Raw genomic sequence first — 24832 nt, forward strand, 5'->3', positions numbered from 1 at the left:
ATTTGTCCATGTATGATATTTAAAAACACATTTAGTTTAAATTTGGTCCCATTTTTTTTATATGTACCATGATTTATGCCTAACAATTTATCTCATTATTTTTACTATTTTTTCTGACAAATACAGTTTGCAACCTTGCATAAAATTCCAATCCCATATTTAGCTTATTCTCGTCGACATCGCCTCCAATTATTTTTTGCATTCTTGTCAATTTGTTATTAGTGAGAGTGATTGGTCAATCGTTGTGGTCACCGAACTTTACGATTTCAATTTTTTTGGGTGGTCATCCACTCTATCAAGTTATCAATAATTTTCTTATAATCAGCTACGAATTTCCTCCTAGGTTTGAAGTATGCATCGTTAAAGTAATAAAAGAAAGATTGAATGATTGAAACAAACCAATTAACACTAGAATTTGTTATGTACACCCAGGTGTACCATACACCCGGGTCACTTGCTCATTACATCAACAAATGAGCAAATAATTATTTGTTCATTTGTTGATTTAATGAGTTAAATATTCCCGGGTGTAATACAGTACACCTAGGTGTACATAACAACTTCTCAATTAATACAAACAACACAAATAGTCGGATCAAATTTTTCTCATCATGGTACCATGTTCATACATATATTTTCGCTTGTTATTATATATTAAAAATCTCATGGGATAAAGTACTGAGAGATTTAGACTTATTTGTATTAGACCGTTAGTTATAGATTATATATACCATGTAAGTGAGGATAATACATATTACTACAGATTAAAGAATCAAAATAGCTCAAAACCCCCATGGCCCAGGCCAATCTTCATATAATATAATTCGATACTTGTGTAGTTGTGTTTCATATGCTATTATGTTACTACTACTAATCTATTTGCTTTTTTAAGGCATATATTGTGACACATATGTCTATGATCTAATTTGCACAAGTTGATACCCTACATGTCTAAATTATAATATCATGACATATACAAAGTATATTTTAGACTAAGAAGTTTAAGAATATAAATTATGGGTAATTATTTTCCACAATTAAATATCAATTGCACCACATGTCACACTTATCATTTATTTATTTTTTTCCTAATTTTTTCTATAAAACATTTATATTAAAATCATTAATGAAGTTAATTCATTACATGTAATCAATGTTATTTTTTCACATTTTCACTAACTAAAATATAGATTATATAACGTTAAATGATTAAAGACTATGCATTTCATATCTTGCATATTTTAACTATGAAAATGAAGTGTTTATTTTCTTAAAAACACACCTTAAGAAAAAAAATCTTTAAAAAATAACCCGTGCATCAAACGGGCCAAAAGACTAATTGATACGGAGTATAAACTATGAATGCATCATTTTTTTTGGTTTGAATTTATGTAAAAAAAAAAGGGAAATTAAATTAAAGACAATCTCAATTGTAATTAATTTCATCTATAGTGGACCATAGACCCACTTTCATATCCAAAGCCACAAGGAAGAGGTTGAGTATTGTGATGATGTCATGATGGGTTACATCAAGACATGGTTTTCACTTGAGATTCCATAGCAGATGAGAATCGATCCATCAATTGTTAAATTAAATAACTGAAATGAATCAAGTATACTTCATTTACAAAGGCAATAGAAGCTAGTCCATTATTATTGTTATATATTAGTGTGATTGAGACATATTCTGTCTTAAATTTTGGTAATTTTTATTAGATTAGATGGGTCTTTCAGCTATTTATACGTACATTCAATGATTTGGCCACATAAAATAAAGAAGAACTTTAATACAAGGGATAAGTAAGCTTTAAGATCTCTTAATAAAGAGGGGAAAAAGGAGAAAAAGGGTTGCAAAGTTACGCAATGGCATAAACTTAAAAGCGTAATGAATGATCTGCTTAGCGTGGGTGGATTGCAATTGGTATAACCGACCAACCAAGGCAAGGTTTGCTTGCTGGAAATGGCAATTGGGTATCCGATACCTAAATCCAAATCACGTTTATTCAACTCTATTATTTTTCCTCTGTTGGCCACTGCACAGTTATCTTCCATTATATTACTTACGGAGTACATCATAATGCACGTAGTAAAATCTGATTAATTATGTGTGGCTCATGTGGATGATAACTAGCTTTGTTGGTTAAAGTTTTAGGGGTGATATTCAGATGACGTTTACATCACCATCTTTTGTACAATTCTTTTGACTAGTCACTATCTGTAATTCCTACAATGTTATTTTTACTCCCTTATATTAAACAAAAACATTAATAATTAGCTTGTTAATTTTTACTCCTAATAAGTATTGTAGTTGTTTATTATTAATCTAAAGTCTTGCACTAGTCAATCCTACTAAATTCAACACGACAGACCACTAACCCTTACCGGTAAAAAAAACGGAAATCTATCAATAAAATCGCTAATTACTCACCCTCAAAGTATCCATAGCGTGATTTTTTTTTTTAATTACAACAAGTACAAGAAAACGGCTAAAACAGTAAAACCGTTTTATGTATGTATTGGCTAATGGCTATAAGCTGCTATAGAAGAAGAATAATTGCAACAAGTTGCAACCCTGTCCGTGACCTGGAGATAGAGTGAGAAAAATTATTTTTTTTGCAGAGTTTCCCAAGTGTAGTCAAAAGACAAAAAATTGCCAAAAACCCCCTCACTCACTCTCTTTCTCTCTCTTCTTCTCACTCTCTTTCTCTCTCTTCTCTCTTCTCTCTCTAGCAGCCTCCCTCAAAGTCCTCAACTCCAAGGTGTTCTGTTAATTTTTGTGTCACTTTCACTTTCTAGTAAAATGGGCATTTCTATTTTCTTTGCAATCTTCATTTTCATTCCACTGCAACTTTCTACAGTTATTGCATTTACAGGTTTGTTTCTCCACTCTTCTTGCTATTTTCTTCTTTTGGGGTTCTTTAATTATTTCCATTTTTTTTTAATAGGGTGGAAAATAGAAATGTGGGTTTAATTATTTATTATTGTGTTCTTTAGGTTTTACCCAGGTTTAGGATTGAAGTACTCTAATTTATTGACTGATTATGAACTACTTTTGACTGAGAAAAAGGAAAATTTGACTACTTTTGTTAAGAATACTGGATTTCTGTTGATGGGTTGATGCAATTTTTTTTTTTGTGGTGAATTAGTAGTTTGAAGTGGGTTGTTTTTCCAGGCTCCAGCTTAATTGGTGTTGGTGTTATTATGCTCTATTATTGCATTTTTCTGTTGAATTATTGAAATTATCTCTTAAGATTTTGTCATATTATTCAAGAAATTTCATAATGTGGATAATATTTTTGAGCATTATCTTCTAATTTCTTTATAAAATTATTGTAATGTTAATGATAAAAAGGGGGTCATGGTTTTGGACTATAATGTATGTCAAATTTTATGCTGCTTGAGTGCTTGACAATATAATTACTTTTGGCTGATTTTGTGGTTTGAGAATTTTTAGTGAATTTATAATTTCTTAATTAGATTGATTATCATGCCATTCCAGGAGGACTGGAGGATTTTCCCATTAAAATTATTTGTTTATTTTATCTTTCACCATACCTAAGAGATGGATTTGTTTGTAGCTGTTTCTGTCAAAACTTTAAGCATTATTATTTGTAGATGTCAAATAGGGTGGTTAGCCGAGGCCTCGAATCGATTCTGTATACAGCATAGCCTTTGGTGCTCTATATTCACACACAAAGACATTGATTTAGAAAGATAAAAAGTACTTTCCAAGCTAAGTATTTAGGCTGTGGTTTCAGGTTTTATATTTATTTTTATTTTCCAGTGCTCTTCTTAAAGTTGTAACTCTACTACATATATTGGGTGCTTTTAGTTATTTTTTGTAGATTCTGATTTAGTTTTTTGTTTGGTGCTGTCTGAGGTGGTACTATTTTAATCAAAATACTGCGTACTGCTATGTCCATTAATCTCAGAATTATGATTATTGCTTGCCTGTATGAGGCGCTTCTGGTCAATTTTTAACTCATTCATCTCTCAGGATGCCCTTTGAACTTGAGTGGAACCAATTTTACTCTGGTGGCTTCCATTTGTTCAACAAATGCCCGTGGAAAATGTTGTCGTCACATCAATGCATATGTTGCACTTTCTATTGCCCGTTATGCAAATGCAACAGGTAATCTTGGGGTTAGTTCAGATCTTTCTGAAATCTGTCTCCAATCGATGTCACAAACCTTAGAGCTCTATGGAGTGCCTGCAAATGCTACAACTTTTTGCAGATTTGGGACCAAAATTCCTATTAATTATGAGTGCAAGAGTAGAACCAGCGTTGCACAGATGTTGCAATCTCCTGGCTTTGCTGATGTAGCTGAAAGTTGTGAACTTGCACGTTCAGGAGATCGTGGGTGCAAGAAATGTATAAACGCTAGCCTCACGTATCTTCGTCAGAGAATTGTAGCTGAAGATAATGTTACATTGATCACCTGTCGAGATGCTACATTTGTCGCTCTTGCCAGTCAATCTGACAATACATCTGCAGTTGGATTTGCCAGTTGTTTCTTTGGGGTTCCAAGGCTTAGAGCCACAGGTACTCGCTTTATCAATTACAATTGCTATTATTCTACAGTAATTAAAGATCTTTTAGTCACATACTTATTGTTATCAAGGATCTCTTAGATGATAAGAGTGACTCTGATATCATTTAAATAACACATAATTTATTTCTTTTATTTGATTTTCAAACTTTATGAAGAAAGTAGTGTGATCTTAGTAACAATCGCAGTTGGAGCTCTTTGAGAAGATATGAATCATGATCTTTTCTTCCCTTTAGTTGTCCCTATTGACATTGCAATATTACATTTTGGTAACTTAAGCCCTTCCCTTTAGTTGGAAGGAGTTAGGAAGGATATGAAGGTTATGGATTTCCATGAGGATGAGGCATTGAGTCGTAAGGGATGGAGGAGGAAGATTTTTGTTGATGACTACACGGAATAATCACTTTAGGTTCATGTAGCCGACCCCACTTATGGGATTAAGGCTTTGATTGATTGATTGAAGCCCTTTCCCTGGTGTGTCGACATATTTCAATTGTGTCGTGGGATCAATGCCAAAGTGAGCCTATAAGTTTTATAAGCAACTTAGAGAATAAATAGAATCATGGGTTGCTTTAATGCCAGAATTGTTAATTTTGGTTGTGATACTTATTGGCCATACTTGGTCAATTTTTGAGGGATCTGGTTAGCTGCCTGTGCTTGTATCCTGTTAGTCAAAAGGTGTGGTTGATGAGGTGCAGCCTGTCGGCCCTGTCACTGATAGCTAGAACTGAGAAATGAAGGTTTCTCTTTTGAGATGAAATGGAGTATAGTATATACTTAAGAAACAAGCCTGGCTATGTTATTTGCTGCAAAGGAGCGGCAATTGTTACATTTTCTTGATCTTGAACTTGTAGTTATGTCAATTAACTGTTGTCATGGCAACAAGATCTGTTAAGTGTTAACTGCTAGTACCATTATTTAATCTCGAGTGCTCCTGATTTTGCTTTGATATTGTCCTTGTAGAAAGTTATCTGTCAAACTTGACATTTGTGCCAGCACAGGATTCCTGTGGTTAGTTTCCATGGCAGTGTACCGTACTGTGTATTAACTATTTATATATTGGCTCGTCTCTTTAAGTTGGGAGATATTGTCACAATCCTTATTAGCTATATGATGAATCTGTGCTACGCTCTATTTACTGTTTTTACTCATTTAACCAATATTTTTAGTGGAACAACATAGCTATCCATCTTCTATGGATGGACAGCACTAATGCTATATAGTGTGTGTGTGTGTGTGTGTGTGTGTGTGTGTTGGGGGGGGGGGGGTAACAGGCTTCTGAATCAAACTGTTTTTTTTTTTCCTTCTTTTCCTCAATCATACTTCATATTAGCTTATTAATTTTACAGATCTACGAAGCATATCTTTTGTTGACACACAGATGGCTAGATTTGTCTTGATTACGCTGTTATGATTCTTATCTATTGTTTATGTCATTACAGTTTCTGATGCATCCTCACCTCCATTATCTCCCAAGGCATCTCCAAACCCAGATCTGGCTGCGAGCCCAAGTCAGTCATTGGGCATATCGGGCAATTCTCCTCATGATAATCACCACTCTTATCAAGTTACAGCTATAACAAGTGTTGGAATTGGCGTTACAGTAATTTCTTTCATGCTACTTTTAGTCTTAGTATTTCTGATTCGCAGAAAGAGTAAAGAGCTTGATGATTCAGGGGGTAGCTTCAAGAAATCTAAAGCTCCTTCTGGTCGTTCTGGACGGATGCCGGATGGTATGATAATAAAACCAACCAGTTACTACTCTTATCATTCTTCTCTTTGTCTGCATGGTTTTGCATTTTTTTTTTGGTCATGCTTCATAATTCCAGTATTTTTACTTTAGTTCTGCCTCGTAGTGCACAAACCTTGACATTCTGTGTTTGGCCATCCTCTTATAACATGTACTGACACTTGCTTTCAGGGCCTTCTTCCATGTTTCGGGAATTTGGCTACAAGGATACAAGGAAGGCGACTAACAACTTCAGTACAATCATTGGACAAGGTGGATTTGGAACAGTGTACAAAGCTGAATTCAGTGATGGATTGATAGCTGCAGTGAAGCAGATGAACAAAGTTTCAGACCAAGCGGAGGATGAATTTTGTAGAGAAATTGAGCTTCTTGCTAGATTACATCATCGTCATCTCGTAGCTCTTAGAGGTTTTTGCATTCAAAAGCAAGAAAGGTGCTTACTATGGATCTGAAGGGATTATGCATGCAACCACCCACCAGTAGAAAATACTCTCTTTTTTCTTAACTTGTTTCTTTTTGACTTGATGAGATTAGCAATGCATACCTTTGACCATTAATATTTTAAACTCCAAATAGTAAAATTTATAAAAAGTAGATTTAATTATCTGAATTTAGACAGATCCAATAACTTTTATATAATACCATATGTTTTCATATGACAGTCAATAATCAGGGTCAAAGAAGGATATGTGGGTAGTGCTCAAAGTCAAAGTGGAACAAGTAAAAAATCGAAGGGAGTATTAATACAAACCATTTTCCTTTGCAGGTTTCTCGTGTATGAATATATGCAAAACGGAAGCTTGAAGGATCACCTTCACAGTGAGTTTGTCTACTTTCATCTCTCGTTCCAGGGGAGTTTAATATTATGAATGCATGATTGTTCATTTACCAAAGGCTTTCTGTTTCTCCAGCTCCAGACAGAGCACCACTCTGCTGGCAGACAAGAATCCAGATTGCAATTGATGTGGCAAATGCTCTGGTAACCTCAATCGGATTTTACTGTTGTACACAGTTGGCTTTTAGGCTGTTTACGGTATTTTTATCTTGCCTGGATTCTTACACTTTGAGGTTTTACATGCAGGAGTACCTTCATTTCTATTGTGACCCTCCTCTTTGCCATAGAGACATAAAGTCCAGCAACATATTATTAGATGATAACTTTGTAGCCAAGGTACTTTTCGGCCTGTTGGCCACTTGGCTGTAATTTTTTTCCCTTCAATTTTTTTATAGGTTGGGAACTTGTCTTTGTGTGTTTTTTGTGATATAAATAAAAGTGTACTAGCTTTGTCCATTTAGATTGTAGTCCTACGATATCCTCTCCTATCACAATCATAATTTATGGAAATATTCTCAATACTTGTACTTTGCAACAGAACCCCTGTTGTGTGGTGATGATGATTTATTAGATAAATCTGACTCACTGTTTTTCATGCTCATTAGTGAAAATTTCAAGAATAAAGGCTTTTGTTTTTAACCCATTTGTCCTTCAAAAATTTGTATTTGATTCATATATCTGAAATCTGTCTTCTATCCAAAACTTTGCCATGTTGAAACTTCTGTTGTTATCCTCTCCAGGTTGCAGATTTTGGTCTTGTTTATGCTGCAAAAAATGGTTCTATCTGCTTTGAGCCAATAAATACTGAAGTTCGAGGAACTCCAGGTAGGCAGAAATAGCAACTTCATGGTTCAAACCCGCTTATTATAAATCTAGAGTGAAAATATTACATTTTAAATTTCTCCAGGTTACATGGATCCAGAGTATGTTGTCACTCGGGAACTTACAGAGAAGAGTGATGTTTACAGTTATGGTGTGGTGTTGCTGGAGCTGGTGACTGGTAGAAGAGTTATACAAGATAACAGAAACCTGGTAGAGTGGGCTCAAAGTTTCCTTACTTCAGAAACAAAACTGTCACAGCTTGTGGACCCCAAAATTGGAGAGTTTTTCGACTATGATCAGCTTCAGACTGTTGTGTCAGTCATAAAATGGTGTACACATTCAGAAGCTCGAGGTAGACCTTCTATTAAGCAAGTTTTGAGGCTTCTTTACGAAAGTTCTGATCCGTTGCATAGTGGTTTCATCCACGATATGCAAGAAGAAGATTATGAAGGGACCCAAGGGAAAAGACCAAGCAAAGGGAAGGCACAAAGGGCTGATATAATATTTCATAGTGGAGAAGGGAGATATCTTGCATCTTCGTCTAGTACGAACAGGTCATACTGTAGTAGAAGCTTTCTACTTGAAAATGGATCTCCCCAGTCTCCTCCTAATAATCAATCACTTTAAACCAAGGAAGGTATTTGGTACATGATGAAATTCCTTCGTAATGAGCAGAGGACGTGACTTCAGAGAACGACGTAACATATTACAGGTGTGTGCGGTTTTGGACATACGCCACGCTTGAGATTCTTTGTAAAGATTTCGCAGAATTTTGTGATTATTTATTTTATTGAGGTGGAGAAGTTTTTGTTGCAGTTTATTTGGTTTCCTACTAACCTTGCTCCGGAGATAATCACGTTTCTCGGCTGTTAGAATTTTCCTGAATTTTATTTGTATTGAATCGACTTGATTGTTCAAGTATGTATACTGGATGTAATTTCTTAGATGCAATAAGCAATTCTTTTAATTGGCTTGTAACTTGTAAGAGTTGTAAGTTTGTAACATAGTTTCCTCATGAAAGTGTTGTTGCAATTATTTGGCTTGGGTGCTAGGTTTTCCTTGTTTATTTTAGTAGTTGATTTTCTTATACATTTTGAGTTTTTGACAATTACATCAATTCCTAAAATAACCCTAAACTTGCAAACATCAATTAAACATCTCAATGTTTATACGACCTTCCATAAATATACTTCGCATTAATCGCATATGTTTTTTTAACCATTTTCCTATTTGTGTAACCTATGAGTAAAACCAATATAAACCTCATTGAATGGATAATAAATACAAAGACTGAGAGTGAGGGATAGCTCAAGGTTATAGCTCCCCTCCCGGTTCTAAGAGATCTTGGGATCGATTCTCATCATCTGCCCTTGTGGCTCTCTAAACACCAAAAAAAAAAAAAAAAAAAAAAATACAAAGAGTGAAGACATATTCATAATGGAAAAAGGAAAACCTATAAACTAAAAGTTACTAGTATTACATCTTTCAAAAAAAAAAAAAAAAATAGTTACTAGTATTACAAACATGATTAACTTATGAACTAATTGAAAAGTAGTACATAAAAAATTCAGAAGTTTAAAAAAAAAAAAAAAAAAAATTACCTCCCTATATCATTCTTCCCCATCCTCAATTCCTCCCTTACTCCCAATATCATTTCTTCGTCGTCAAATTTCTCACTCCTCTCAGTTCGCTGCTCTTAGTTCACTGTTTTCCTCCATTTTTCTCCCGAATAACTCCAATCTTCAAATTTCTAAAATCTAAATTTAATACTTTGAATTAACTTTACTATAGCAGACAAAGAAAAGGTATGTATCTCCTTCGAATTATCCGATCTTCTTTATATCATTTAAATTATGTTTTCGACGCATTATTGCTATCCGATTGTTTCTATTAATTGTCACTGGTTAGTAATTATGCGTCATTCGTTCAATTTTGATATTATGCTGTTCAGAATTAGATTTCTATTTTGTCATTGAACAAATTGTTGTCAATTGTCAGTATTTTATCTTCGGAATTTTAATTGTATTTCATATATTGTTGGTGTGTGTGGATTGATTGTTGTGAGTACTTTTTTTTTTTTTTTTTAGAGCTAGACTCAATGTGGTTGACAAAGTACTAATTATAGCTTCAATTATGGAGAAAATGAGGGTTTTAATCAGTGAAAATATAGAAACTAAGAAGAATTTGTGAAATTAGATATCTGGGTAGGAGTCAAAAGGTGAATTTGATTGAGGAATTTGATTGAGAGAGGGATTATAACACTTTGTAGTGTGACCTCTATAAGATACAATGGCATACGACATTGTATGCCATTGTATCTTATAGAGTTCACACTATAAATGATGGCTAATATCGGAATGGATGGACTGCAGGTCCTTGATACTGATTAGTTTTGAATTGGGGTTTTGTTGATGAAGTATCTCAATTGTTTCCAGTGGGTTCGGGCATGATCGAGTCTTTTGATGCTTATACGGAGTTAGAGTCCTTGTGAAATAGGAGTATTATTTGCCTTGCTTTCAGCTGGCTTGGATTAGTTGAATGGATTTTTGATCCTTTTTTATAATGTTATCTCACGTTTGAAACTCTTTCCAAAATGCAAATTGAATGTAAACTTGTATATTCACTGCTTGTTAGCTTCTGGCCTTCTACCATGGAAATAGGTGGTTACATAGGCAGAAGTCGTTAGGAGCAAGATCAGCTAGAAAGCAAGTTAATAGACTACATGAAAGGACTTTTAGCTATTGGGGAAATGGATTTAAGGATCCAGTTGTAGTGTTAAATGACGCTCTAATTGTTAGCAAAAGAAAACTCTAACAAGCTGATCATGATTTTGCCCTAAAGCTTTAGACTCCTTTAACAATTCACGATGCTCTTGGCTTCCTTCCATTGTTGTCAATATGTGGGCTTTGCCTGACAATCACGACTATCATTGAGTATTTATATGATAGTATTGTGGCCAAATCATCAATATAAGTTTTAATGTACCAGAGATAGTGTGCCAGTTGCAAGTTTGAGAGAGATTTATTTGAAGAGAATTTGGAAAAATAAATCTTGTTTTCAGGCTTCTTCTTTTTCATTTGACTAGAGCTTTTATCTTTGAAGATGCTCAAATATCTCTCTTTTGAAGATTAACTCTCCAAATTAATGTTTTGAGGTCACTTTAGATTGTTTGATCGCACTGTTACATCTAGCTTAGTACTAGAATATCTAGTGTTGGCTTCTCAGCTTTCAAAATTGCACACTTCCATTCTATGAATCTTCATCTTCATATCTTAGAACTTTTTTGTTACTATCAACTGATTTAGGTTGCCTGGTCACCAGCTAAAGGAGTGTTCTGGCATGAGGCGTTATACCTTTCCACCACCTCTACTTGGCAAAGTAGAGATTTAGGGAATTATTTCTGAATAAAACTGTGTTAGAGTTGAATAGAAGGACTGGTCATGTATACAGTTCAGTTATTGCAATCCATGCCTTGCATTTCTAGCAGGTATTTCCTCTTTGTTCCATTTTGAAGTAGTTCATAGACTACTATTGTTGTTTCCTGCACCTAATGATTGAATTGGTTTCCTTTGTAAATTATAGCTTTAAGTCCCAGAGTTGCTGGACCAACTGCAGGAGAGATACTACTGGACATTTTAAATGGACCGAAATCAGAACACGTACTTTTTCTCACTGTGCTCAAAGACCTCATGCTGCTGGAAGATTTATTCATTTACTAAAACCCATCCAACGTACAGCATTGTCAGCCATTCCTAATTCCAATGACAATTTTCCAGATGCTGTACCAACCGATGAAAGCTCAAGCATAAATCATTCTCCCACTCTTGAGATGGAGACTTTATTTGCCAACTGGTCACCTCCTAGGTACTTGTGGAGAGGCTTATCAGTTCTCATTTTGGCAGGGCAAGTAATATATCGGGCTCTCAGGGGTAAAATTCACTGGAAAAACACCCTCCAACAGCTGGAAAGAGTTGGTCCGAAATCAGTCGGGGTCTGTCTTCTGACATCAGCTTTTGTGGGGATGGCATTTACTATCCAATTTGTTCGGGAATTCACCCGGTTAGGGCTGAACCGATCCATTGGTGGGGTCTTAGCTCTTGCCTTCTCTCGTGAACTAAGCCCTGTGGTTACATCAATTGTGGTGGCAGGTCGTATTGGAAGTTCTTTTGCTGCGGAGCTCGGAACCATGCAGGTCTCTGAGCAGACTGACACACTGAGAGTTCTTGGGGCAAATCCTGTCGATTACCTTGTCACACCTAGGGTAATTGCTTCTTGTGTAGCTTTGCCTTTTTTGACCCTGATGTGTTTCATAGTGGGGATGGCAGCTAGTGCCTTCTTGGCTGATAGTGTTTACGGAGTTAGCTACATTATGATTTTGGACTCTGCTCGGAGAGCACTTCGGTCATGGGATATTATTAGTGCCATGATGAAGTCCCAGGTTTTTGGTGGAATAATTGCAATCGTGAGCTGTGCTTGGGGTGTAACAACCATTGGTGGTGCTAAGGGTGTTGGGGAGTCAACTACTTCAGCTGTTGTTTTATCTCTGGTTGGTATCTTTATTGCAGATTTCGTTCTTTCTTATTTTTTCTTCCAAGGGGCAGGGGATTCACTTAGGAATTGTGTATGATCTCTTTCCTGTGGAGTTTTAAGCTTGCAACTCCAATTTTCGCCAAAATACATTTGTTGCTCTGCATTTGAACGAAAGATTTGTAAGAAGGCACATTGACATTCTTTGATTTCTTTCCAGAGCATTTTACTGAGTATATTTGTAATTTGTTTTGTTTTTGAATTTGCGCACCTCAAACAGGGAGAACCCTTCGTGAACGCTGTTTAGTTATTTTTTTCTTTTTCAACTCTAGAATGTTGCTTTAAAATCTTTTACTTCTAAGGACGATACTGTTTACAACTATCACTTCTTTATTTTATTTATTTTGTATTGTTACGGGATTTATATGAGGGTACAAACGTTTTATTATTCAATTTCTACTTAATTAATCAACAGGAAATTGGGAAAGTGAAATTGGTAGCTGCTAGAATGATTCCATCAGAAAATAAGATACGTCTTATCCACTTATTGATATGAACTTATTTGATTGCATTAACCTTTATTTGTGATTAATTTATCATAATTAAGTGTAATTAAGGTAAATATGGTATATGACAGTGTAAATCTTTTCTTTTACTGTAATTTTTTTTTTTTATTATTTTTTTAATTTTTCTGTGAGAAAAGAATCAAAATTTTATGGTAATAAATCATCTATTAATCCCACCTTACCCTTATTTGGAAACAAATCACACATGATAAGGTCAAAGAAAAAGTAGGAAAGCAGACAATAGAAAGAGGAGCTTTATCACTTTCATTTCACAGAGTTTGAATTATACTTGAGCAACTGTGCCAACAATGTGATACACTACCATTTTTGGAAAAGGGGTTATTATAAGAACACAAACGCCCAAAAAAATAAAAATTAAAATGGAGATATAAATTTGTTTTCTAGTGTCAAACATAAATACCAAGTATCAAATTCCAAGAAATTCAGAAATTTTGAATTTTGATCAGTTTCAGGGTTTTTCTGTTTTGAAACTCAGTTTTTGGGTTTCTGATTGCCAAGTTTCTTCATGTCTTTCTCCCTTTCTCCCCACCAACTCAGCTGCTGTCCTCGTCTCCCACCAGGTTTTTCCCCTTTTCTCTTTTTCCCATTTTTTTTTTTTATCTAATTCCTGTTTTCGCTTTTATATGCACACGTGCGTATAGTCATATAGGACATTGTTAGGCCTTATATGGCGTATGTACATTTATTGTGTTATGTTATTACTGTAACTAGCCGATTTCTGGCACAATCTCTGACTTTGTTAATATTACTTGGCCAGATTTTAGTAGAATATCCTGTTCGATAAACAGAACAGCTAATGCTGATATACAGGTAGTGTAATTTTATCATTTCAATCTTCTACATTCTCACAGAAATAAACTCCGTATGTAAACTAATTAGATATGTCAAACTCGATAATCAGAGGTTTGAGGATGCCAAAGAAAGAATACAAAACATGTTTCGAAAAGCTGAACTTTCAATATCAGCTTATGACACTGCATGGGTAGCAATGGCCCCCTCTCCTGCTGCTCCAAGTACTCCTTGTTTTCCAGGGACTGTAGACTGGATATTAGAGAACCAGCTGCGTGATGGCTCATGGGGTGTTCTTGATCATCGTGATACTTGTCTAATCAAAGACTCGCTTTCTTCCACACTGGCATGTGTCCTCGCGCTCAAAAGATGGTCTGTAGGAGAAGAACAGATGACAAAGGGTAAATTCTTAGGGACTTGCTGCATGAATTTCTTAGAGGAAGAAACTGATTTTTTTTTGGTCCTTTTTGCAGGCCTTGACTTTATTGTGTCACATTTTGCTTCGGCAATGGATGAAGAGCAGCATTCTCCGATTGGATTTGATGTTATTTTTCCTAGGATGATTGAGAAGGCTCTTAATATGGAAATGAATCTTCATTTGGCGCCTACAGATATCGATGCTGTGCTTCGAAAGAAGGATTTAGAGCTCAAAAGGTATGCTGTTTCATTCCAGTTCTCTTTTTTATAGCCGTGGATCTTGTGATGTTTACAATTTACATTTAAGGGCTGTCAAAATCTATGCAAGTGCAGTTTATACTGGATGATAAAGTTCTGTTCTTTCAGAACAAAAACATAACATTTCTCTTTATTATTGTCAGAATCCGTGGAAAGGACTCCAAGGCAAGGAATTTATTTTTGGCATATATTTCGGAAGCAATGGGGGGATCACAAGACTGGAAAATGGTAATGGATTATCAAAGGAAGAATGGCTCTTTGTTTAATTCACCATCCACAACAGCAGCTGCTTTTTCTGCGCTCCAAGATCCTAACTGTTACAGCTATCTGTCTTCAGTCTTGCAGAAATTTGCAAATGCAGGTTACCTGCTTATTTCTGCTATGTCTACTGTATTAACATTTATGTATTATGCTTAACTTTTATGGTCTTTTTTTATTTTCAGTCCCAACTGCATACCCACTTGATGCATATTTCCGGCTTCATATGGTTGACACCTTTCAAAAATTAGGAATCAATGGGCATTTTAAAGAAGAGATTGCTTCTGCGTTGAATGAAACTTTCAGGTGAGGTTTGAGCATGTAGTATACGTGTTGATCAAATAACGTGTTGATCAAATAACATTTGATGAAAGTATGGAGTATATCATTAAAGTTGGTTCTAGTTGGTATATTATATAACCTGGGAACTTATTGTTAATGGGCAGACTGTGGGAGCACGGAAATGAAGAGATATTTTCTGATGTCATTACCACTAGGATGGCATTTCGGTTGCTACGTGACAATGGATATGATGTATCTTCAGGTATGTTTTTATACTTACCATTAACCTGGTGTTTGATCTCAATGGTAATAAGATATTCTATGTATGGTTTTGGTGGTGATAGTATATACTAGTTATTGAATCAACATTCATTTTTTCTTGTTTGTATAGAACTGTTGGCTGAAGTCCATGATGAAGACTGCTGTTTTCACCAATTCGGAGGACACTCAGAGGACATAAGATCTGCTTTGGAGCTCTTTAGGGCATCTCAACTTAGAATTTATGCTCATGAATCTTATCTAGAGAAGCAAGCAACAAATTCAAGGCACTTTCTTGAAGGGAAAATCTCTGAACATTCAACACTAGCAGACAGGCTCAGAAAAAATCTAATCCAAGAGGCAAGATGTTCATATATACATGCCTTTTCTATAGAACATCAGAGGCATCTCGTAGGCTCATCACCTTTCTGTTTCACAGGTTGCTGACAGCCTAAAGAGCCCCTATTATGCAAATTTGGAGCGCTTGCAAAGCAGAAAATTCATTGAACATAATAACTTGGATGGAATAAGGATTTTGAAGTCTTCTTTAAGGTAGCAATATGATGTTTTTCTGCATTTGTATCATGTTTGACTCATAATATTTTCGTTTGTATTGCCTATCTGTTCTCAAGTGTTCATGACAACACACTTCATATCTCAGCTGCACTAACTTTTGCAATAAAGTTCTCCTACAACTAGCAAAGGATGATTTTAGCTATTGCCAATCCATACATTTCCAGGAATTTAAACAACTTCAGAGGTATAAACTTCCCTAACTTCTTTTACACTTGTAATGTAGCTTTCTTATGTTCTCATAAAGCGCTCCAAAATTATTTTTCATGTGAAAGCAGATGGCTTGCAGAGTATAAATTGGACCAGTTAGCCTTTTCTAGGCAGAAGCTTAGCTACTGCTACTTTTCTGCTGCTGCAAGCTTTTCCTCCCCTGAACTAGCTGATGCACGTATTTCATGGGCAAAGAACGGTGTTCTGACTACTGTGGTTGATGACTTCTTTGATGTTGGCAGCTCAGAAGAGGAGCAACTAAATCTTATTCAGTTGTTTGACAAGTATGTGTTCTTACCCCACTTCTCCCTAGACGCACAAGCCACAACTCCCTCTCCCCCTAAATTGCGTCGTGTGATTAAAAACCAGCTGAAATTGGCAGGTGGGATGCAGATGAGAGTATCCAAACCTGTTCGGAGAATGTTCACATCATATTCTCAGCAGTCCGGGACACAATTTGTGAAATTGCTGAAAAAGCATGTACTTGGCAAGATCGTAACATAACTAATCATTTGGTTGAGATTGTAAGCTTTCTTATTTTCTTTGTTGTTCTTCCATAATACGCAAGCCATGAGACGGGGTAATATTTATTCTGTTCCTTGGGACTGATTGTGTGACAGTGGTTGAGCCTCGTAACGTCTATGTGGAAAGAAGCAGAGATAGCGAGGAACAAGTCAGTACCTACAGAGGAAGAATACATGGACAATGGCTACATGTCTTTTGCCTTGGGGCCAATCGTTCTTCCAGCTCTGTATTTCATCGGTCCCAAGCTATCTGAAGAGGTTATTAGAAGTGATGAGTACCATAATCTATTCAAGTTGATGAGCACTTGCGGCCGCCTCCTCAACGATTACCAAGGCTTTCAGGTAAGTCACTTTGGTCATACTAATCTCCAAATAGGATTAGCTTAGTTTGTTTGTTTTCGCTTAAAAAAGATTAATATCTTGGCTATTGCATCAGAGGGAAGCGGAGGAGGGTAAGCTAAACGCAGTGTCCTTGCGCATCCTTCACGAAAATGGAACTATAAACAAAGAAGATGCTATTGAAGACATAAGACAGACAATTGAAGACAAAAGAAGAGAGCTGCTGAGAATAGTATTGCAAGGCGATGTAGGTGAAGTTCCAAAAGATTGCAGGGAAGTATTCTGGAAAATGAGCAAGGTGCTGCACTTTTTCTACATGAAGGATGATGGGTTTACTTCTGATGATATGAAAGATGTTGTAAAGGCAGTTCTCCATGACCCTATTGATTAAGCGTAAAATACAATATTATTTCATTTGAGAAAGCAAAATAAGGGGAAGAATCAAGAAAAGAATTCTTTCAGATTTTTGTATTGATTAAATTCAACTCTAGGCCTTCATGTCCGTCTTAAGCCCGTTATTAAGTCATTAAATCACAAAGAGCTAAGCATAGCAATATGATTTTTAAGTGAGATTTTGGTTTTATTCTTGAAGCCTAAAAAGCAAAGCTATAGATCATAGTCCCTTAAAGTCATTGATTACTTATTAAAAGAATGCTAATAGTTTAAGTCATTGAAACAAAAAGGCTTGATTATCCAAAAATATGCCAAAAAAGGAAATCATATTATACAAACAAGCTAAGAGACACACGCGATGCGTGCGTGTGCAATATAAAAAAAAAAAAAATCTATCAAGCTCGATTTTTTTTTTTTGTTATGTTATCAAACTTTATTCTAATATAATAAGATAAAATAATTAATGGGTAAAAATTGTTGTCAAAAAGTGTAACTATTATAAAACCATATGTTATTAAAAAAAAAAAAATATATATATCTAATGAGTTCGTGAGGCTAAATAATAGAGTATGAATTATCTAAAAAAAAAAAAATAAAGAAAAAATGGTAGCTTCTTTTAAAAGGGGTAGTTTTTTTTAAATAAAAAAAGTTAAAGAAAAAAAAAATGAAAATGATATTTTGAGAAAGTGAAATTTATCGCCCAAAACCCCTTACTATAGATATTCTTTTAATAGATTTTGGCAAGAAAATATTCTTTGCTACTACTATGCAGTTGTCAAGGCAAGATCAAGAACAAAAAATAAAGTAGTAGCACAATAGTTATAAGGAAGGTTTAAGAAATTACACTACTGCAAATCAATTCAACTCCTCTTCAACAATGGAGTTATCGCAAGAGAAAATCCCTAATGTCGACAAAAATTACAAATTACAGAGTAGTTCCACGGTTAAAATTGGGAAGAATTAATCTTTTCTCTTCTTCTCTTAATTCCATTGCAAAAGCTCTTATCATGGTAGGATTTACCCTAATTCCTCATTTCGATTCATTAAAACCCTAATTTTGAAATCCGAACCATCATTAATTGAATTTTGTTATTTGATAATCTTTTGAAATCCTCACTTTAGGCACTTTCGCATTATTTATCTTTTTAGTAAATAAGTTGAAATTGTGATTTTGTAGAGAGGGTTTGAGTAATGGAACTTCAGATTCAGAGGAAATGTTGGCTATGCTTTATACTATGGCTGTTATATGAGGTGAGTTTATTTTAATAATTTAGCTGTTCTTTTTATGTTATTTATGTTATTTATTTATTTATTTGCATCATCTTGAATATGTGTAATTGCATAAACAATTGGTTTGACAGTTTTTGAGAATTTATTATGATTGATGAAAACTGTAGAAAGCTAAACTTTGGAATTGTGGAAGTTTTGGGTTAGAAATGTTTGATTGGTATGTAGTATATACTAATAAAATAGAAAAGCTAAACTGTGGAATTGTGGAACTTTGGTATATGCAGATTCAAATTGAATACTTGGGTAGAATGGTTTATATCATTATCTGCACAAGAATCATATCCGAAAGAACTTCTGCATTAAGCATATCAAAAAGCTTCTAACACAGATATTGCATGAATGATGTTCAGTGACCAAACTCCGCCTTTCATTCATTTTCTGCTTAATTTCTATTACGAAACGAATGACAGTTTGTCATGAGCATGTCGTGTCTCACCATCCCTTTTATCAATCCCAAACCTATGTGGAAGATAGGGATGAGGATGATAGATCAGCCCATGATATATATACACACAAGCTAATATCTGGTTTAGTAAAAAAGCATAGTATTTAGCACAAAATATGGACCAGAAAAAGCTTGAGATCAAAGGCAAGGTTTGCGTAACAGGGGCCTCAGGGTATTTAGCCTCTTGGCTGGTCAAGCGCCTCCTTTTGTCTGGCTATTTTGTCATTGGAACAGTTAGAGACCCAGGTTCATCCAATTTCCTATGCTCTTCTTCACTTTGTGCTAAACTAAGTGTTAGATGATTTGTATGGACTAAGGATAATTTTTTCTTATAATGTATTCTATATTTCTTTCTATATAATGATTATGGGGCTCTACTAATAATGAATTAATATGTGAAATAATAGGTGATAAGAAAAAAGTGGAGCATTTGTGGAGGCTTGATGGGGCAAAAGAGAGGCTGAAATTAGTAAAGGCTGATTTAATGGAAGAGGGAAGCTTTGATGAAGCAGTTAATGGTTGTGAAGGTGTATTTCACACTGCTTCCCCTGTTTCAGGATCCAAGAAAGATCCAAAGGTGATTACTCAGCTCCAAAAGATATTACATTAATTTTCATACTGTTATACTTCATATATTATTGTTACTTGTTAATTACTGTATTTTTTTATACTTGTTATAACACTTATAAGAGTAATGGGAGTTTACTATCAATTGTGCCTGCAATTTACATTTAGAAGTTTTCTCAATATATAATTTTAGGACTATATAATTATTGGAAATAAATTCTTGTAAAAATAATCAGGCAGAAATTTTGGAACCTGCAATAAAGGGAACATTGAATGTGCTTCGGTCATGCAAGAAGAACCCATCACTAAGGCGTGTGGTTCTTACCTCATCTTCTTCAACTGTTAGAATAAGAGTGGACATTGATCCTGATGTTCCACTTGATGAATCAGTTTGGAGCTCCACTGAAGTTTGTGAACAATTCCAGGTGCTCATACTCTCATAATGTATCTCATGCTGTTAAATTGTTAGTTCTATTATTTTCATTTCATGGACTATGAAACTGTTGTTTGTAAATTGAACAACAAGATTTCCATCGTAAGCTATTTTTTTTTGGAAACCTTTAACTTGTAAATACTTTATAGTGATTTCTATATTCAATATTACAACTGAACTGTGTTAGTTTGCAAATGTGGTTTCCGCATGAATATAGGTATGGTATGCACTGTCAAAAATCGAGGCAGAGAAAGCAGCATGGAACTTCTGCAAGGAGAACAACATTGATTTAGTGACTATCCTTCCTGCTTTTGTAATTGGACCTAGTCTTCCTCCTAATCTTTGCTCTACTGCCTCTGATGTTCTTGGCCTGTTTAAAGGTATCTGGACATCTGAACAATAGCTCTGTAGACTATATTGTCTTGAATCATTCACAGAAACCATAATTTTTTTTTTTTTTTTTTTTAATTTCTCAAGAACTTTTTCCTCCTTCCACTTGCTCTTCTGCGTGGATAAAAAGTATTCGCCATTTTATATACTTATCATGTTATCAGCTCCTAACTATTCTAATAAATAACAGGGGAAACAAGCAAGTTTGAGTTTCATGGAAGGATGGGATATATTCACATTGACGACATAGCTATGTGCCACATCTTGGTTTTTGAGCATAAAGAAGCGCATGGTCGATACCTTTGTAGCTCCACTGTTATGGAGCATTATGAATTAGCGTCATTTCTAGCATCCCGATATCCATCTTATCCTATTCCAAAAGGGTAAATCACTTCACCTTTAACTATTTATTTTTTATGAGTTCATCTTTTAACTGTTTGATAGCTAGCATGAAGGCAGGTTTTATCTACATGAGAAACATGAGGTGGTATACTTGTACAGCATTGATCAAACACCAAATTTAGTATTGATTTCTGATAGCTAGTACTGTGTACTATGTAAAAGACATGATGATTTAGTAGTCTATCTAAAACGAAGTCTACCTACTCTAAAGCTCACGGGATCACCAGCACAAATGGTGCTCCTAGGTCCAAATTCGGTTCTTCTCATATCAAGCATGTGTTGTGTGTCATTTATCAGGTTCACGAAGTTGGATAGGCCATATTACACCTACAACACTTCCAAGATTGAGAGTTTAGGGTTCAAGTTCAAGCCACTGGAAGAGATGTTTGATGACACTGTAAAATCACTTATAATGCAGGGCCATCTTCAGGAGACAATAACCACATATACTTGTAAATGAGATCATGGCGCTTAGTGCTTTTGATCAAATTCCGTAGTACTACAAACAAAATCATCTTATGTTACATTAGAATTTCAGAATACAACAAAACTATATATGAACTGTTATTTTCGACATAGTTTGACTGCTTATCACATACTAGTAGTAAAATACTGGTATTTTCCATTGAATTCGTAGCAGAAGCCTGTAATATATACGTTTCATAAAATGAAACAATGAGCTGAGATTGTCCAGCTTATCTATTTCATATGCATATCACTCTCACGATCTGGAGGGTGGCCTTGTTGCTTTGCTACGAATTTTTGGTGCTCCGTAGAAAAGATTGTAACAATGATATACTGATGATATCTATCTCTTAATGATAAATGGAGCTCTGAAAGATTAGACTTGTACTGCATTAACAGTTACACAAGTTGAACACACAATCTTGATTAGATGGGAAAATGCATGTATTAATGGATATTGCAATCAACTTGTGGTGGTAGTTTCACAAAAGTAAACAGTATTAAATCCATGCATGTATTTTTCATTAAAGCATGTACTGTGTGGTACAACTTATTCTTTATGTGTAACATCAAATTAATCAATCAGTATTTTTCTTTTTATTTATTTATTTATTTATTTATTTATTTTTTTTTTGTGTGTGTGTAAAAATAACTCTCATTTCATTTTGTTACAAGCTTAGCCTTTGCTACTACTGCACACACACACACACATTTGCTTTCTCATGTGAATTGCAGAACTTCATTTGCTCCACTTTCCTCCTTCCAGGTACTGTTTTCTTTTCTTATCTCTCGTAATTTGAAACGCTTCAATGAATTATCGTCAAGTGGGCATGCTTACAGCCTCAAACCGAGTATTTAGTTAGAAAATGATGATATTGCAAATTAGAACATCATGTGGGTAAGTCTATTTTTATTTTTATCATGCGCAGGTATGCTACATTGTTACCAGACTTAATGCGGAAAATAATTGTGAACGATTAGTGGTTTGTTTTTGGTCATGTGCTAACTTTTGATTTGGTGATTCTAAAAATAGCATAGTATTATTCGACACAAAAGATGGACCAGGAAAAGTCTCAGATCAAAGGCAAGGTATGTGTAACAGGGGCCTCAGGGTATCTAGCTTCTTGGTTGGTCAAGCGCCTCCTATCGTCTGGCTATTGTGTCATTGGAACAGTCAGGGACCCAGGTTCATCCAATTTCCTTCCCCTTCCTCCTTAAAACAGTACACTTTTATGAGTGCTAAATTAGTACTTAGATGATTAGAAAGGACCAAGGATAATAGTACATTCGTTTCTTATTATTTGCAACTTTGGAGGGTTACACCGATGAGGAGAGGGGTAGAAAGAAATGACAATTTAAAAATGAAAGAAAACATTTGCTGCAAATATTATGAAGCATCTATTTTTGGCAAACACCGCACAAAATATGAAACGGAGACAATATTTTCTTACTGTATAATGTATCTCTATATACTTCTGCAGTTCTGCGGATATAATGATTATATAGCTCTACTTGTATGAATTAATATGTGAAGTAATAGGTGATAAGAAAAAGGTGGAGCATTTGTGGAGGCTTGATGGGGCAAAAGAGAGGCTGAAATTAGTAAAAGCCGATTTAATGGAAGACGGAAGCTTTGATGAAGCAGTTAATGGCTGTGAAGGTGTATTTCACACTGCTTCCCCTGTTTCAGGATCCAGAGAGCAAGAGGCAAAGGTGAATACTATACTGAATACCTCGTCTACTCCAAAATTAAGTTACATTGTTTTGTCATACGACTGTAACACTTATATATTGTTGTTACTCATTGATTATATTGTTTAAACATACACTTATGATAAGACTAATGGGAGTATGCCATCAATTATGCCAGCAAAATTACATTTAAAATATATCTCATTATGTAATTTTAGGACTAATTACCTACTGGAAACAAATTCTTGTAAAATTTTCAGGCCAAAGTATTGGAACCTGCAATAAAGGGAACATTGAACGTGCTTCGGTCATGCAAGAAAAACCCATCACTAAGACGTGTGGTTCTTACCTCATCTTCTTCAGCTGTTAGAGTAAGGGAGGATATTGACCCTAATGTTCCACTTGATGAATCAGTTTGGAGCTCCACTGAACTTTGTGAACAATTGCAGGTGCTCTCATAATGTATCTCATGCTGTAAACTCTACCACTGAAATATGTTTAGTTTGCAAATTAATAACCGTGCATAGGTTCGTTACATGAATATAGGTATGGTATGCACTGTCAAAAATCGAGGCAGAGAAAGCAGCATGGAACTTCTGCAAGGAAAACAACATTGATTTAGTTACTATCCTTCCTGCTTTTATAATTGGACCTAGTCTTCCTCCTAATCTTTGCTCTACTGCCTCTGATATTCTTGGCTGGTTTAAAGGTATGTGGTAAAAGTTTGTGTTATATATCCTATACTCATTTTATAATGTGGGAATGTCATACATAGTTTCACAATTATAAAATTCCATGATTTCTTTTATTTCGCGAATTACAGAAGATTGTACATTACTAGTGTGTTATCATCATATTTGCTCCTAATTATTCAAATAACTTACAGGAGAAAAAAGCAAGTTCAAGATTAGCGGAAGCTTGGGATATGTTCACATTGACGACATAGCTCTGTGCCACATCTTGGTTTTTGAGCATAAAGAAGCACAAGGTCGATACCTTTGTTGCTCCACTGTTACGGAACCTTACGAATTAGCATCGTTTCTAACATCTCAATATCCGTCTTACCCTATTCCAAAAGGGTAAAATACTTCATCTTTAACTATTTTATTGAAGGATAGCATGAAGACAGGTTCAATCTACTTAATTTGAGTATATAACAATGAGAGAGATATATTATGATATAATTATATAGCTTTTTGTCAACAATTTGTTTCTGATTTTTGTACTACGTAAATGAAATGATGTACTCCGTATCAATTTGATGTGCAACGAAGTAATACTAGTCCATGTAACATGGGAGCACCAGAGCTAGTAGGTGCTCTTGGGTCCAAATCCGATCTGGCTCTTCTCATGTCAAACATGTATTGCATGTGTTATTTTTCAGGTTCACAAAGCTTGATAGGCCAGATTACACCTACAACACTTCCAAGATCGAGAGTTTAGGGTTCAAGTTCAAGCCGCTGGAAGAGATGTTTGATGACACTGTAAAATCACTCATAATGCAGGGCCATCTTCAGTAAGGCAGCAGTATCCTCAAGTATGTGTACTTGATTTGAGATATTATAACCTTAGAAAAAATAGTCATTTTATGCTAAATTATAATTTTGGAATACAACAAAATTATATATATGGACTATTCCTCAACAAAGTTTGGCTCCTTATCACATAGTACTGTATTTTTCCATTATTGATTTCGCCGCTGTAAGCCTGTAATATAAAGGTTTCATATAATGAAACAAATGTACTGAAATTGCCAATGTATCTCCTTCATATGCA

General features: G+C 35.0%; 4 protein-coding genes across 12 annotated transcripts; all 4 read left to right on the plus strand.

Moving 5' to 3' along the window:
• The first annotated feature begins 2614 nt into the window (after positions 1-2614).
• LOC145621504 (putative receptor-like protein kinase At1g49730) lies at positions 2615-8992 on the plus strand. Of its 2 annotated transcripts, none has more exons than XM_081676234.1 (9): positions 2615-2873; positions 3998-4543; positions 5993-6304; positions 6472-6733; positions 7067-7119; positions 7212-7279; positions 7382-7471; positions 7876-7960; positions 8043-8992. In XM_081676234.1, exons 1-9 carry the CDS (start codon positions 2801-2803, stop codon positions 8582-8584), a joined length of 2031 nt encoding a protein of 676 aa, XP_081532360.1. In that variant the 5' UTR covers positions 2615-2800; the 3' UTR covers positions 8585-8992. The 2 variants fall into 2 exon arrangements, with proteins under 2 accessions (XP_081532360.1, XP_081532361.1); XM_081676235.1 differs by having other exon boundaries at positions 2617-2873; positions 5993-6283.
• A 623-nt stretch (positions 8993-9615) lies between these two features.
• On the plus strand, positions 9616-12869 carry LOC145621505 (protein TRIGALACTOSYLDIACYLGLYCEROL 1, chloroplastic-like). 2 transcript variants are annotated; one of them, XM_081676236.1, is made up of 3 exons: positions 9616-9762; positions 11263-11444; positions 11540-12869. In XM_081676236.1, the coding sequence occupies exons 2-3, from the start codon at positions 11398-11400 to the stop codon at positions 12582-12584; spliced, it is 1092 nt and encodes a 363-aa protein (XP_081532362.1). In that variant the 5' UTR covers positions 9616-9762; positions 11263-11397; the 3' UTR covers positions 12585-12869. The 2 variants fall into 2 exon arrangements, with proteins under 2 accessions (XP_081532362.1, XP_081532363.1); XM_081676237.1 differs by having other exon boundaries at positions 11279-11444.
• A 78-nt stretch (positions 12870-12947) lies between these two features.
• On the plus strand, positions 12948-17515 carry LOC145621506 (ent-kaurene synthase-like 1). Its single transcript, XM_081676238.1, has 14 exons — positions 12948-13631; positions 13829-13881; positions 13973-14261; positions 14334-14514; positions 14679-14896; positions 14979-15099; positions 15240-15337; positions 15467-15693; positions 15773-15885; positions 15995-16093; positions 16185-16400; positions 16499-16640; positions 16737-16982; positions 17077-17515. The coding sequence occupies exons 1-14, from the start codon at positions 13577-13579 to the stop codon at positions 17368-17370; spliced, it is 2352 nt and encodes a 783-aa protein (XP_081532364.1). The 5' UTR covers positions 12948-13576; the 3' UTR covers positions 17371-17515.
• A 574-nt stretch (positions 17516-18089) lies between these two features.
• On the plus strand, positions 18090-24832 carry LOC145619159 (tetraketide alpha-pyrone reductase 1-like). Of its 7 annotated transcripts, XM_081673777.1 has the most exons (9): positions 18090-18382; positions 18550-18623; positions 18887-19353; positions 19515-19684; positions 19911-20099; positions 20325-20487; positions 20688-20880; positions 21197-22130; positions 22294-22428. In XM_081673777.1, exons 3-8 carry the CDS (start codon positions 19224-19226, stop codon positions 21357-21359), a joined length of 1008 nt encoding a protein of 335 aa, XP_081529903.1. In that variant the 5' UTR covers positions 18090-18382; positions 18550-18623; positions 18887-19223; the 3' UTR covers positions 21360-22130; positions 22294-22428. The 7 variants fall into 7 exon arrangements, with proteins under 7 accessions (XP_081529903.1, XP_081529908.1, XP_081529909.1 ...); XM_081673782.1 differs by lacking the exon at positions 18887-19353 and having other exon boundaries at positions 18092-18382; XM_081673783.1 differs by lacking the exon at positions 18887-19353 and having other exon boundaries at positions 18092-18623.

This window comes from Chenopodium album, chromosome 27 (genome assembly GCF_948465745.1).
Source record: "Chenopodium album chromosome 27, dcCheAlbu1.1, whole genome shotgun sequence".
NCBI lineage: Eukaryota > Viridiplantae > Streptophyta > Magnoliopsida > Caryophyllales > Amaranthaceae > Chenopodium > Chenopodium album.